The sequence below is a fragment of the Somniosus microcephalus genome, chromosome 2 (genome assembly GCF_052327205.1).
Source record: "Somniosus microcephalus isolate GS21.2 chromosome 2, FLI_Smic_1.0, whole genome shotgun sequence".
Classification (NCBI taxonomy): Eukaryota; Metazoa; Chordata; class Chondrichthyes; order Squaliformes; family Somniosidae; genus Somniosus; species Somniosus microcephalus.
Window position 1 is genome coordinate 211,179,763 of NC_140988.1, and position 16,204 is coordinate 211,195,966.

General features: G+C 43.6%; 1 protein-coding gene across 5 annotated transcripts in view; it reads right to left on the reverse strand.

Annotated features, from left to right (window-relative positions):
• LOC147123198 (kelch-like protein 5) overlaps positions 1–16,204 on the reverse strand; it is a 150,793-nt gene that overhangs the window by 93,311 nt on the left and 41,278 nt on the right. For all 5 annotated transcript variants that reach the window (XM_085968716.1, XM_085968697.1, XM_085968707.1 and 2 more), the window contains one exon: positions 6,566–6,762. In XM_085968716.1, the coding sequence (XP_085824842.1) occupies positions 6,566–6,762 (197 nt within the window). The remainder of the gene's footprint in view (positions 1–6,565; positions 6,763–16,204) is intronic.

Here is a 16,204-nt window from a genome sequence, read left to right on the forward strand (position 1 = left end):
GCGGAGGGGAGTCATGAGCCAGGTGGAGAGCGGACAGCCCTTGTCTCTGACCAGCCAGCCACGAGCTTGATGTGGTGGCTGGAAGAGTGCTAGAACACTGGTCTGGCACAGGATGAAGGCATCGTGGCTGCTGCCAGGATAGCGGGCATTCACATTGAGGATTCGCTGTTTGTGGTCGCATACCAACTGGACATTAAGTGAGTGGTAGCCTTTGTGGTTACGGATTGTTATGTGGTGCCCGCAAAGCCTCGTGGGTGTAGCCAATGGCGCCCTGCACCATGGGGAATCCCGCTATCCTGGCAAAGCCACATGCATGCTCGTCCTGCTTTTCTCTGGTGATGGGGAAGGAAATGTAGTCCCTTCTCCTACTGTAGAGAGCCTCTGCGACCTCCCGGATGCAGCAATGGACAGCGAACTGCGAGATGTTACCTATATCTCCTGTTGCAGACTGGAAGGATTCGCTGGTGAAGAAATTGAAGGCGACGGTGATCTTGACTGCCACAGAGAGCCGTCCTTGTCCGGATCTGAGGCTCCAGGTCTGGCTGCAGGAGGTGGCAGTGTTCTATGACCACCTCCTTCTAAGACACTGCTTCTAGCTTAATTGGAGGTAGGAGAATTACTGTCAGAAGACCTTCGGAGGGTAAGGCCTCCTGCTGAGAGCCCTGATGGCCCTCTTCCTCCCTCTGGCCACATGTTCCAATCTTTCTCACTGCCTGCGCTCCCCCTGCAACAGATCCTGGAGGGTGAGGTCGACTGCCAGTACAGCCCCCATTAATGTAAGGAAGTGCAGCACTTTGGTATTTTGTGAGTAAATGTAACTAATTTTTAGTAGCAACAACACTCTGGAGGCTAAACAACCTTTAAATGACTGATTTAAACTGTTGCACAATGTCAAATTGACAAGGAAGCAGTGAAACAGCACTAACCTGAGAGCTGTGACTCATTACTCATGATCCCTGTAAGTAGCACCCCTGGAGCCGGCTACTGACTGCTTCACACCTCCTCTCCCCGTCTCTGTCAGGGCGAGGCGCTAAGGCAGGGTGCGATACTCAATCTGGCAGATTGGGCGCCACTGACTTCACGATCTGCCTGGCGCTGAAGTCCCCGGCGGTAACTCGTAGCGGCGGTGCTACGGGGTGTCCAAATTTGGCGTGCGGCGCTGGATTCGCCTCACCACGGTGCTACTGCCTCAGCGCCCCGTTAGCGCCCCCATCAGGCGCTAACTGGAGGTGCTAAGGTACCGAATTTCTCCCCCCGTACGTTTGAGCGAGTCTGTAATGGGACTGTGGCCAGATGCATGACGGCTTTTTAATGCAGCTGTGATCACTAAGATTAGTCAGTGGTGGAAAAGTATTATGTTTTTCGATAGGAGAATTCAGCTGGTAAATTGAATCTGACACAAATGAAGTACTATATTCTTATCTTATTTGGCATACAAAAGGAATTCAATCTTTATATTTCAGCACCAGTTCTTTTGAACACGAGGAACATATAGCAATTGTTTATGACTCTTTTGAATCACAATAAAATCTTAGAATGCATTTTGGATTTCACAGTAAACAAGGTAGGCGATGAAGAGAAAATTTAGGCACAGAGACACATAAATAGTGGTTTGGAATTAGACTAGCAACCTGGAGGTTGAGAGTTCAATCCCAGCATGGCGAGTTGTGAAATTGATTTTTTTTTAAATCTGATCATTTGCGGGCTGACACCAGCAAATGATCATAAGAACATAAGAAATAGGAGCCTGCTCCGCTATTCAATGAGATCATGGCTGATCTTCTGCCTCAACTCCATTCACCGGCCTTATCGCCATATCCCTTGATGCCCTTACTAGTCAGAAATCTATCTACTTCTGTTTTGAATATACCCAATGACTGAGCCTCCACAGCCCTCTGGGGTAGAGAATTCCAAAGATTCACCACCCTCTGTGTGAAGAAATTTCTTCTCATCTCAGTCCTGAATGGCCTACCCTTCATCCTGAGGCTGTGGCCCCTGGTTCTAGGCTCCCCAGCCAAGGGAAACATTCTCCCAGCATCCACCCCATCAAGCCCTGTAATAATTTTGTATGCTTCAATGAGATCCCCTCTCATTCTTCTGAATTCAAGAGAATACAGGCCTAGTTTACTCAATCTCTTCTCATGCGACAGTCCCGCCATCCCAGGAATCAATCTCGTGAACTTCGTTGCACTCCCTCTATGGCAAGTATATCCTTCCTTCGGTAAGGAGACCAAAATTGTACACAGGTGTGGTCTCACCAGGGCCCCATATAATTGGAGTAAGACTTCTTTACTCCTGTACTCAAATCCTCTTGTAATGAAGGCCAGCATACCATTTGCCTTCCTAATGGCTTGCTGCACCTGCGCATTTACTTTCAGTGACTCATGTCCCGTTGAGCATCTGCATTCTTCAATCTTTCACCATTTAGGAAATACTCTACCTTTCTGTTTTTTCTACCAAAGTGGATAACTTCACATTTATCCACATTATATTCCATCTGCCATGTTCTTGCCCACTCACTGAGCCTGTCGAGATCCCCTTGAAGCCTCTTCATATCCTCTTCACAACTGACACTGCCACCTAGCTTTGTATCATCAGCAAATTTGGAAATATTACATTTAGTCCCCTCATCCAAATCATTGATATAGATTATGAATAGCTGGGGCCCAACCACCGATCCTTGTGGTACCCCACTAGTCACAGCCTGCCACCCTGAAAAAGACCCATTTATCCCTACTTTGTTTTCTGTCAGTTAACCAATTCTCAATCCATGCTAGTATATTACCCCCAATTCCATGTGCCCTAATTTTGTTCACCAACCTCTTGTGTGGGACCTTATCGAAGGCCTTCTGAAAGTTGCTAGATTGTCATAAAAACCCAACTGATTCACCATTGTCCTTCAGATAAAGACAACTGCCATCTCACTCTGTCTAGCCTACATGCAACTCCAGTACCTCACTATGTAGTTGACTCTGAATTAATCAGCTGATGGGCGAGGTGTGAGCTCCACCCACCTGATCGCGTCGTCATGGGCAGGAACTGGTGGGCAGTGATGAAAATGGCAGCGAGGGGCCTATGTAATTTGAGATTTGCATTCATTCATGAGGTTTCTGCCCATTTTTGGAGGCAGCTCCAGCCACCAGGATCGTGGTCTGCTCCCAAATTGGCATGGGCAGGTAAGTGGTAAGTTGGTGCATCAGTTTCCCATGCAATTTTGGGCCTGCTACCGTTTTTAGGCGCAAACAGGGTGGTAGGAACATGAAATTTAAAAACCGAGATAGAATAGGTTCAGTGCCACCTAATAGAAGTTTTCAAAATTATAATGTTTTCAAAACTATGAAGGTTTTGAGAGGTTAACCAGAAAGAGAATGGACCTGATTTTGCGGTTAGCGGTGAAGGGACAGCGCTTGCCGCTGACCCCGAAGAATGCTGCCCACAAAGATTTAGAATCATAGAATGGTTGCAGCACAGAAGGAGGCCATTTGGCCTGTCGAGCCCGTGCTGGCTGTCTGAGAGAGCACTTCAGCTAGTTCCACTCCCCAGCCCTTTCCCCATAGCCCTGCAAATTATTTTCCTTCAGTGGGCACTGTGGCGTCGATTTCCCGTATTCTGACGTCAGATTCAATCTGGTGTCATCGATAGGGGATCTGTGACGTCCAGGAACAGTGAAGTCATCAAGCAGGCTAAGCAGTCAATCAGATTAAAGAATTCTCACAGATCGCAAACCAGAAAGTAAAAAGTACTGATTATCATTCACTTTTTCATTATTTTACAGTGAGAGAAATAAAGATTGGTACCTACACCTAAAGGTAGAAGCTGAAATATTAAAAACTATTAAAAAAAATTATTTTAAAAATCTATGGAATTTTTATCATGGAATGGAGTGAATGACACTCCACACTTGTAAAATTAGTTTTTCAGGGCCAGAGAGGTTGTTCAGCAGTAATTATGACTTAGTACACCGTTAAAAACAGAGTTACACCTCATTCAACAAGGCTTAACTTTTTCAATGGTTTTTACAGCAAGAATAGTGCATAAAAAGTTGAAGTTCACGTCAAATCACTCATTCTGTGTTGACTGCATCTGCGAAAACTGAAATAGCGCATCCTGTGGCGGAGCATGATGTCACTAACAGCAAACTCCGGATTTCCGCATTTAACTGTGCATGTGCGGACGCCAGATGTTGCTGTCAGTTTTACACAGTAATGACAATGAACGCTGGCAGTTCACCATCATTACAACCGCAAATTCCAGGCCATTGTTTCCATTAATTGGCGAATCGGGAACAAGGGTGCACAGACTCAGGATTATCACTGGAAGAAGAATGGAGGAAGTTGGAATACATTTTTCCATCTAAAGGATCACAAGAACAGGTAACGCTTTATCAATTCAGAGGCTTTTAACTTTCGGTGGGAAGCTGGTGGGAGCGGACAGCAAATCCACGCAGGAGTGGGAGTTGAATCCCACCGATCAGCTGCTTGGCTGTTTACGACGGAAAGCAGCAGCTAGCGAGGAACAAAAATCGGGCAGCACGGAGGCCACTCCCCTGGCATTGGAAGAAGGCCACTGAGAGCAAGTGAGTCCAGGACGGGGCTGTTCTGGGGGTTTCGCAGCTATAGAGGGGGGCAGGGGAAGCCTGGTGCAACAAGGGCCTGGACTTTGCTTGTAGGGCCTGGAGCACCAGGAGTTTCTCCTCCAGGAGCCACTTAGGAAAAGTTGTTTTTTTAAACTTACATCACGGACTTCCCAACAGGTTTACCTGGATATGGGGAAAGGGCAGGGAACTTCGAGTAAATAGCTCCAGTTACAGAGGCAGCAATGGGCCGAATGGTCTCCACCTGTACTGTAGTTTCTATGAATCATGTTGCAGTGAAACTACTTCTCACCTGGTTAGAGGGAGGACTCCTTTAAAGGGGATCTTGAAATAGCTGTGACTATTTCAGGCCTAAACAGGCATTTTGTAAAACATCTAGGAGCTCATGAGGTCAAATGCGTTCATCATGGAATGTCAAGTATTTTCTGTTGGATTCTTCATTGCATACACATGTTGGGAGGTCTACAGTTATAAACTAGTGCCCTGCTGGGATAATCAGAATTTTTTATTTAACTGGATTCAGGAATTGATCCAGAGCCACTTGACTGAAGCAGAACAAACTACCAGCTGAGTATGCAGCATCCCAACCAGTAGCATGTTTTCCTGGAGTCAAATGGCTCCCAGGTCGATCTGGTGTCTTGGTCCCCAGCAAGATGAATGGAGTCATTTCAGAATTTAGGAGCTAGTCTCCAATAGTGAAATGACAGAGTGGCTTTGAATTGAAGGAGTCCTGAATATTAAGTTTAACGTAAAGGCTAAATATTCCAGAAAATTATGATAAAAAATTATATTTCTAATTATATATATTTATATTTGGGGAAACACTTTTAATACAAAGTACTGCCAATAGACATTTATTTTCCTTTTAATTTAATTGAAAGAAATACTACATACTATAGTATAGAATCCCAATAAATCCATTTAATTATTGAGAGATTAATGCGATTTAAATGAACCTGAATAGCTAGTTCCAAGCAGTTTCCATAGCAACTGCAGCTCAAAAGGAATAGTTCTGACTACATATTAAAGATTACCAATAAACATAATTTCAGATCACCATTGGGAACTAAATAACAACAAGGAGAGGCTCCAAGAGGTGCCCATCTGACAAGGGTAATTAGTTGTGGATAGCAAAATACTGCGGATGCTGGAAATCCAAAATAACAACAGGAAACGCTGGAAAAACTCAGCAGGCCAGGCAGCATCGGTGGAGAGAGAAACAGAGTTAACGTTTCAGGTCGATGACCTTTCGTCAGAATTAGTTGTGGAAATGGTTTGCTAAAAATACATTTCTACTTATGATTTTTACATAGCCCGCTCACTGCATGAAAGCATTCAACTCTGTGTTGAAGGCATTGTTCATTTACAGTGGCACCACACTATCAATAGTTTTCTGAATTATGTACAATTTAGGTGTGAATGCAGCATCACATAATTAAACAAGGATCCAATTGGCAGCTATTTGGATGCTGACAATTTTATGAAAATAATTTGGGATATAAATAATCCTCATAGATTAAAAACTAGATCCTATTATTGACCAGTCTATAGGTTCTGCACAACAGATATGGATGAGACTAGGCAGTTCGTTTGTTCAATGCCCTCTTAATAAGCAGGTACAAATATCAAAGGTAGGTTTACAAAAGGTCTTGCTGACAGAATTACTACTCAATACGTCACAGTTTAGAATTTCCCATTTTGTAATTATACCAACATTTTGGTATAATTTTATAAATATCAGTATTTATAGTAGTTAATTTAAAACTGTAGAAATATCTAGTTATATTATAAAACTAGTACTATATTGTGTCAAAGCACTGTTGTCTGCTTCATTTATCTACACTCACTTGTAAATTGCCCAAGGATTAACACATTCCAAAATGATTTTTACAGATGGCTCCTTCATTAAAACATGATGCACTAAATCCATACTAATGAACTGTGAAGTTGCCATCCCTCCTTGATACATACCATGGTGTAGTTGTGAGCCACTTTATGCAGGTCAGTGCAGCCCTGTGCATCTGCGAACGAACGAATTCCAAGGCAGTTGGAAGGGTGAAGTTGCTTCATCAGGAATCCACAGCACGCCTCCACAACCTGTGAGAGTTGTAATAGGCAGGCTGTGGACAGCAGGCACTCAATATTGTCTTCTTTTAATTCCAGGCGGCCTAAAAGAAAAAACAAATTCTGCAATTTTCTTGCTTTAATTTTTAAAAAACTTGCGTTTTGAGTATTTGAAATAACTTTCCTTTAGAAAGCATAAACCTCCAAATGTTTTTGTTACTCTATTAAAATTAATTATTTTGGCACATGCAATGCAAAATTTATGACATTTTTCTTAGTCGTGGCCTCTTCGGTTTGATTTCTTCCTAGTATGGAATATCTTGACACCTTAAAATTCACAGCTGCAGTCAAGTAAAGATACTAAAAAAGCAACTGCATGTTTTCCAGTAAACAGCCCACTGTAGATAAACAGTATGCAGGATGATTTCTTCCAGGTTTGAAAAGATCAATAATGTATGTACCATGGTAAAAGGTGGGAGGGAATTGTCTGAAAATGTTTACTAATACATATTGAGGTGTAGGTGGGGAAATGCCTTTTTTTAATCAAGGCTATTTTAAATCCTAATGTAATTTGTCTGTTTAGTTAGCAATTGTTCATGCTATCTCTTTATATAACTTTAATCTGTTTATGATGTTTTCGGAAATGTAATTTTATCTAAATGAAAACAAAAGAGATTCCCCGGCCACCATGCTCCTTCAGTTAGTGTCCCCTTTTTTCCTACAGACAATACCTGAGCTTGCATTCTGTCACTCTCATTAGCTGTCTTTCTCCCTCAACAAGCTATCCAGTATGTCTCTAGTCACCTCATTCCCTCTGCTCTCTGCTGTGTGTTGTTTCCTTTGTGGTGTATGTAACCTGTTCCACCTTAAGAGAACTTAAGCCTGGTCCACCTTAAGAAAGGTATTACTTTCTTTGGCTGCTGTATACGTGACCACACCGGTATATAAGCACAGTGTAATAATATTGTATTCAGTATAGTCTGACCTCCAACCAGTAAAGACCTGTTGAATTTACTCTTGTGGTCTGTGTAGTAATTCTCACTATAACACACAGACTTAACAGTGGCGACGAGTTCGATTCTTACCCTGCTGCAGTAATTTCCACGGCGACTTCGTCCACAGGCAGGACGTCGAAGAGAGATTTCCACCCTCATCACCTACGGGAAGACACGTCGAGCGGCAGGCATCGAGCAACCGGAGTGCAGAAGACATCCTGACCTCGAAGCCTCCATCAGCGACTGTCAGCTTCTTCTACTACCTCGTGGTGGGTAAGCCGGGCAGCGACGCGACAGAAAGTCAACCGCGTTGGCTGTACAGACGGGGCTGGGAAGACGGAGGAATAAGGGCGGTGAGGTCAATCGCGACCAGAGATAAGGGCCGGGCCGCTTTTGAGCGAGAGGCGCAGCGCGGGACATCGATCGCGACCGGAGATAAGGGCCGCATTCGGGCTAAAGGCGCAGCGTCTGGGGAAACTGAAGGCGCGAGAGCCGCGGTGACGCGGAGACAGCGTCGGGGGACGGGTGAAGACCGCCAAGCGCGGGAAAACCGCCATTTTGTGGGCGGAGGACGACGGCAAGAGCGGGAAGCCGCCATCTTAGATAACATTAAAAATACGGTAAATTGCTACGATGCCTAAACATGGGAACATTAATGCCTTCGACAGTGATATAGAAGACTGGGCTATGTATGTAGAACGCATACAAAACTATTGTAAGGCAAATAAAATTCCTGAGGCAGATAAAGCACTAACATTACTAAACTTAATGGGTGCGAAGACATACGGGCAATTGAAACACCTGTTATCACCAGATGAACCGGCGGATAAGACGTTCGAACAGATTGTTACTGTCCTAAAAAATCATCTTAACCCCACGCCGCTGATGCTAGCGGAACGATTTAAATTTTACGATAGAAGACAGCTGCAAAATGAAAGCAATGCTGAATATTTGATGGAATTACGTAAGCTAGCAAAATATTGTCAGTTTGGAACGGGACTGACAGAGGCACTTCGAGGTAGATTTGTGTGTGGTTTATTTAAACAGGATACACAAAGGCGACTGCTCGAGGAGAATGAGCTGTCTCTCGAGAAGGCGGTCACTATGGCAGCAGCACACGAGGCCGCAGCGAGAGGCACGGCAGTAATGCAGCTACGGCCACCGGAACTCGGTACAAACAAATTGGGTTTGAGTTCTGTCAAATGTTATCGTTGTGGAAAGACAACGCACGATCAGAACCAGTGTTGGTTTAAAAACCAAGAATGCAGAACGTGTGGCAGGCTTGGCCACATAGCTAAAGTATGCCGGTCAGGAAAGAAGACCAGCAACAAAAAGTCACCGCAAGGAAAATATGCAAAGGTACACAAGGTGACAAAGAACAGTTTGACCGAACAGAAGTCAGATTCAGACGCTAGCAGTAATGAACTGGATAGCTTAAGAATACACAACGTTGGTAAGGATACAGACCTCCAGACAATTTGGGTCACTCTTCAGATAGCAGGAGTCCAAGTAAAAATGGAATTGGACACTGGATCGGCATTGACGGTCATGAATAAGAAAGATTACAGAAGGTTATTCCAACATATTCCCTTACAGGATACGGAGATTATATTGAAAACGTACACGGGGCAAAGAGTGTACCCCATCGGAAAAATAGAGGTAGAAGTGGTCCACAAGGGCGAAGGAAGCCAAGTAATGGACTTATATGTGCTACCTGAAGGAGGTCCACCACTACTAGGACGGGAGTGGATTAGGAAAATGAATATGGACTGGCACTCCTTGAAAGCACTAACGGTAGATTCCGGGGAAACAGCTGTCAGACCTAAACGATTGTCCAGAATATTGGATGAGGCTAAAGAGGTGTTCCAGCCGGGACTGGGAACACTGAGAGGAATTACGGCAAACATCAAGATTGATGAACATGCACAGCCAAAATTTTTTAAAGCCAGACCGGTACCTTATGCAATACGACCTGCGGTTGAAGCGGAGCTGGAAGCACTAGAACGTTCAGGTGTACTGTCTAAAGTAGATTGGAGTGAGTGGGCTACGCCCATTGTTCCCGTTATGAAACGTCCTGCGAACAATAAGCCAGGAGATCCAGGGAAGGTTCGCATCTGTGGAGATTTCAAAATCACCGTTAATCCGGTGCTTCACACGGTGCAGTATCCGCTTCCACGGATTGAGGATATTTTCGCTTCACTGTCTGGCGGGAAACACTTCACCAAGATAGACCTGGAGCAGGCGTACTTGCAGATGGAGGTTGAAGAAGAGTCACGCCAATACCTCACGATCAACACGCATCGAGGGTTGTACCGGTACAATAGGCTGGTTTTTGGAGTGGCATCGGCTCCAGCAATTTGGCAGAGGGCCATGGAGCAGGTATTACAGGGAATTCCAGGCACACAATGTTACCTGGACGACATTCTGATCACAGGTGATGGTGATGAACAACATCTCGCTAACTTGGAACTGGTGCTCAACAGACTGAAAGAGTATGGACTTAGAGTAAATCGGCAGAAATGTGAGTTCTTCCAGAAGCGGATCTCGTACTGTGGTCATGTCATTGACCGGGAGGGGCTTCATAAGTTTCCTGACAAGATAGAGGCAGTTGTAAAGGCTCCCGCTCCGGAGAATGTCTCTCAGTTGAGGTCGTTTCTAGGATTAATTAACTATTACCATAAATTTCTGCCAAATCTATCCACGGTACTGCATCCGTTGAACGCTCTTTTACAGAAAGGGGTACCATGGGACTGGGGCGAAAACTGTAAGAAGGCATTTCGCAAAAGCAAAGAATTGATCACCTCAGAGGAAGTGTTGGCTCACTTCAACCCGACACTGCCTATTCGGTTGGCTTGTGATGCTTCTCCATATGGTATTGGGGCAGTACTCTCACATAAATTGCCAAATGGCACGGAAAGGCCAGTCGCGTTTGCATCCAGATCATTGACCTCCGCTGAGCGCAACTATGCGCAGATCGATAGGGAGGCCCTTAGCATTGTATGGGGAGTGAAGAAGTTTAATCATTACCTACAGGGCCAAAAATTCACACTTCTGACGGACCATCAACCGTTGGTGTCCATTTTTAACCCTAAGAAGGGTGTTTCGGTGATGACAGCACAGCGTCTCCAGAGATGGTCTCTTTTCTTAGGGGCACATCAATATCAGATAGAATTCAAAGGTACGAAACAGCATGGCAATGCTGATGGCCTGTCGCGCCTGCCACACCTGAAGATGAAGACACGACGAAAGTTGACCCTGTTGAGTTATTTCATTCGACCATTATCGAGTGTTTACCTGTCACCAATGCAAGTATTGAAAGAGAAACCAGGAACGACCCGACACTGTCCAGAGTCTACGAGGTGACAGTGAAAGGATGGCCAACACGGGGTGATCCTCTGTTACCGGCATTCTCGGCAAGGCGAGACCAGCTGTCCGTCTGCCATGGTACTTTGATGTACGGGACAAGAGTGATTATTCCTCCCAAGTTAAGGGAAAGAGTTTTAAAAGAACTACATGAAGGTCATCTGGGGGCAGTTAAAATGAAAAGTCTTGCTAGGGCTTACGTATGGTGGCCGGGTATTGACCAACAGATTGAGGAGTTAACGAAAAGCTGCGCTGGGTGTCAAAAAGTGCAAAATGCACCTCCGATAGCACCGCTACACCCATGGGAATGGCCTTCAGCCCCATGGCAACGCGTACACATTGACTTTGCTGGTCCATTCATGGACTCCATGTTCCTAATCGCGGTGGACGCACATTCCAAATGGCCAGAAGTCATCAAGATGAATACCACTACTTCAGAAAAGACAATTGCGGTGTTAAGAACAATATTCGCAAGGAACGGATTGCCAGAACAGATCTGTTCGGACAACGGACCACAGTTTGTATCGGAAGAATTCCAACAATTCTTAAAGAAGAATGGAGCTAAACATTATACCTCTGCCCCATATCATCCGGCGACAAGCGGGTTGGCTGAAAGATTTGTCCAGACATTCAAAAAGGCTATTAAGGCCATGAATGATGATCAGATTCCGCTGCAACACAAGGTCGATAAGTTCCTGATGTCATATAGAAACGCCGATCATGCCGTGACTAACCAAAGTCCTGCTATGATGTTTTATAACAGGAGGTTGCGGTCCAAGTTGGACTTGTTAAAACCAAATGTGCGGAGGGAAGTGGAAAACAAACAGTTTCAGCATATTAACAGCAAGACCACTCGAACTTTCGACGTAGGGCAACCAGTGATGGCAAGGGGCTATGGAAACGAAAAATGGCAGTCCGGAACAATCCAGGCCAGACAAGGACCTCTGATGTACACCGTAGATATTGGTCATAATGTGATAAGGCGTCATGCGGATCAACTGGTAGAGTCGAGAGCAAGGGTCGAACCCATGGTTGTGACAGAGACAGCTGTGGAAGACGTTCATGAACCTGAAGCATCTACCTCGGCCGAGAATGTACTTGATGATGATGACACCCAATACATTGGCAACCAACTAGAGGAGGCACCTCAACTACAAGAATCAGAGACCACTGGAAGGCGTTATCCAAGCCGAATCAGAAAGCCTCCTGAGAGACTGAACCTTTGAACTGTTATACCTGAAGTTATATATGTATATATGTTATGTTTTTTTGGGGATATGACTGTTAAGCTAAAAAGGGAGGATTGTGGTGTATGTAACCTGTTCCACCTTAAGAGAACTTAAGCCTGGTCCACCTTAAGAAAGGTACTACTTTCTTTGGCTGCTGTATGCGTAATACCGGTGGTGACCACACCGGTATATAAGCACAGTGTAATAATATTGTATTCAGTATAGTCCGACCTCCAACCAGTAAAGACCTGTTGAATTTACTCTTGTGGTCTGTGTAGTAATTCTCACTATAACACACAGACTTAACACCCTTTATTGCCACTTTATCCTGGTCCCAAATACTCTCTCTGCATTGCTCCTTCTTGTCACCATTATGTCCAATTCTCTTTGTTTGCTACCATATCTAGCTCCTGATCAATCTTCCTGGCTTCCTTACTCCGTCAGCTCATGGCTATGCTTTGGTCCCAGTGGGGGAAGTAAAAGAAAACAATCTTAGGAGAAAAGAAGCAATGGTTCCTTCCAGTGACACATTATACAGGTACTGGAATGGGTTTTAATTCATTTACAATTTAAAAAATCTTTGTACTGTATTGGGTTGTCTATTTTCAACTTGTAAAACTGACAGTCCCTGTTAATCTAAACAAATGTTTTGGTGATGGTTTTTGTCTTGATTAATGAGAGTAGGCTGTAAAGGAAATCAAATGATTAATTTTTCACAACCCTTCAAGAAATATTTTCTGAAAATTGATTGCTGCGCATAATACTGGGGTGCCATTTTCATCGGATATTCTTCAAACAATCCACATTATAGGAGGAGCTGAAAGCTGAATCCATTGTCAACTGCTTTTGGCACTGTAAGTTCATCCCACCAGCAGAGGGAGCAGCTACATTTGATGCAGTTGAAGATCCCAAACAGGCATCAATGGTTAATGCTGAAGGAGCAAGCCTCATTGAGCGCATGAGTTCTCCATTGCACTGCTAGCAGAAATTAGTTTTGCAACCATTGTTGATGTCGATTTAAAAAAAGTCTTGATATCCAAATTGTTGACCAACACAGAATTGTGTATTACCTACCTGCCTTTTACAGAATTACTTAGGTAGTGCAAGGGGCTAAGATAATTGCATTGTTGTAGATGCAATCACTTACTGCTCCATTAGGAACAGTGCACATTCCAATACTCATGATCTTAATTTACCAATGACATTAAGTTAATACCAAATCAGGCGACGTTGTATGCTGGTGGCAGTAAAGAGTGAAAAATGGAGTGCAAAGTTGAAGTTCAAAAATGACCACATTTTTTGGAAGCTGAACTGTTTATTCTGGTCAAACAATTCCTTAAACAGAAGGTCTTTTGTATTGGTACAAAATCTGTTCTTCCAACCATACACGAATACACAAAGGTTCACACCATGATTCCCTCTAAGGACTGATTTTGTAACCTGGTATTACCCAGTGAGTAGCAACGTGAGTCAGAGAACTGGGGCTAGAATGCTGTAACCCAATTTACGATGCGCAATCCTTGTGAACATGGCTTCCTGGCTAGGAGTGCAGAATTATTCCCAGAAAGTCAACATGGCTTCTAAGACAATAGCAAAGCTTCTAAGATTCCATAAAGTACACAGGATTGTTGTAAATTTATGACTTGGAAAAAGGAAAACAGTTACAATAAACAATAGTGCACATCACAACAAAAAAGGGCCGAATATTTCAAGCTTTTAGATTAGGGGGATGGTTTCTCCTCACAATCTGAACTATCCAGTAAGTGTGAAATCGTCTTGTTGACCAATTATCCCATACAATCAAAAAAGCGTGAAAGCACTGTTTATAGTGCCCTTTTAATCAGTTTGCTAATAACAGTTTATAAAGTAACATAAAAACGTTCTTTGTCCATATTCTCAGCTAAAGTTGCGCTGTAAAAGTTATTCCGTGTCTGCACCTTTCTTTCTATATTTCCAGTGCTTGGGTAGTTTAAAGGAGTGGATCCAACGTTGTTGCCTTGTCACCACAGATGAGTTCTCTTCCTCCTGGTCTGGTGAGTTTGGCTGTTTCCCCTGGCTGGAGAGTCTAGAACTAGGGGGCATAGTCTCAGGATAAGGGGTTGGTCATTTAGGACTGAGATGAGGAGAAATTTCTTCACTCAGAGCGTTGTGAATCTTTCGAATTCTCTACCCCAGAGGGCTGTAGATACTCAGTTGTTGAGTATATTCAAGGCTGAGATCAATAGATTTTTGGACTCTAAGGGAATCAAGGGATATGGAGATTGGGTGAGAAAGTGGAGTTGAGGTCGAAAATCAGCCATGATCTTATTGAATGCCGGAGCAGGCTCAAGGAGCCGTATAGCTTACTTCTGCTCCCATTTCCTATGTTCTTATGAATCTAACCCGAAGGCAATTATCACCTCAGAGGACAGTGACAAGATACAGTAGAGGGACCAGCATGAGCTGCTGAAGGGATGCCAGATAGAAACCAAAATCTATGCAATGCTAGCAAACAGCAAGGGCTTCCCCAAGATACACTGTACAAATTTGAAGGTAACAATAGGGCAGGCGATACATCAGCCACAAGAGACAGCAGATGCTGGCCCCTCAACACTCTCACCACTATTCCAGAGCCTCCCAGTGGAGGGCATGCACCTTGCTTCATCAGCTATTGACAATATCCACACCAGTATGAAGGCTGATTCACCCAGGTGCATAATGCACAATTATGCTGATAGGGTTAGATGAAGAGGGGTGGCAGAAGGCACGTGTGGAGCATAAATACTGGTATGGACCAGTTGGGCCAAATGGCCAGTTTCTGTGCTGTACATTCTGTGTAATTCTATGTACTATATATTATGCAACTGAACTGGGCAGGCTGGCTCTCTCGTCAATCTACTCATCTGTGAGCTGTTTCTGGATGTCCCCATTCAGTGCCATTCTGTCACCTGAAGGCCTTTCTGTGGCTGTTCCAGGATCTGCATCCAGTCCTCCTAAGGCTGAGATGACCCTGACCCAGAGTACCACCTTTCTAGATCATTGAACAAAATAAAGTGAGACACTTAGCACAGATATCATGGTAAATTATCAAACATTGCTGCAATACTGATTGTAAAGTGCAAGCGAAAGTTTACTTACCCTACAATATAGATCTGTCCTCTAATCAGAGGTTGTTTTTCTCACTTCTGTCTCCAGTGCCAGCTTTTCTCCTTCCATACCATATTTTCAAATCTATTTCATATATGCAGATTTGACAGCCTTTTCTAAATTGGCTGTTCGTCCTTCAGAGTTCAAATGTTACAGTGGCACTCTTTTCCTGTAGGGTTCACTAATCCTAATATATTCATGCAGTACACAGCTTGACTGATGCCAGTTGTGACAAAGAAATTAGTTCCTCCCTCTGAACATTAACTTGCATTCCTTTTTAATTTTCATTCAGAATAATGCACTAACCGAATTTGATACAAAGAAAGGTTACTGAACACATTTCACACCTTAACAACTTGGGATCAAATTATCAGAGTTAATGCATTTTGATTTCATATACATCAGAATGTTGTGCACTCATTTTTTATAGCAAATTCTGTTCAAAGTTAAAGAGAACAACTCAATTCCTATTGGTCCTACTGTGTCAGGAATGACAAGGCCTGGATGTGAAGCTGAATTATAGTGCTACTGGACTACACCATGCAACTAATCATACTCCGCATCTTGGATTTGTTTCTCCTCCCAAAAACTGTCTCAGCTGGTGTGTTTTTTAATCTATTTAATTTAAAACATTTACTACAGTGTTAAATCTACATCAGAATTTGTGAGTTGGTATCAATACTGCCTTAATCCTGAAGTACCAGTTTCAACTTAGTGGTAGGCGCAGTATGAATACAAGTCGCCAAGTCATCTAATTGTATAAATTGCTTCAGTTAATCAGAGGAAATATTAGTGATGACATTAAATTAAAATGAGAAAGATATACATTTATA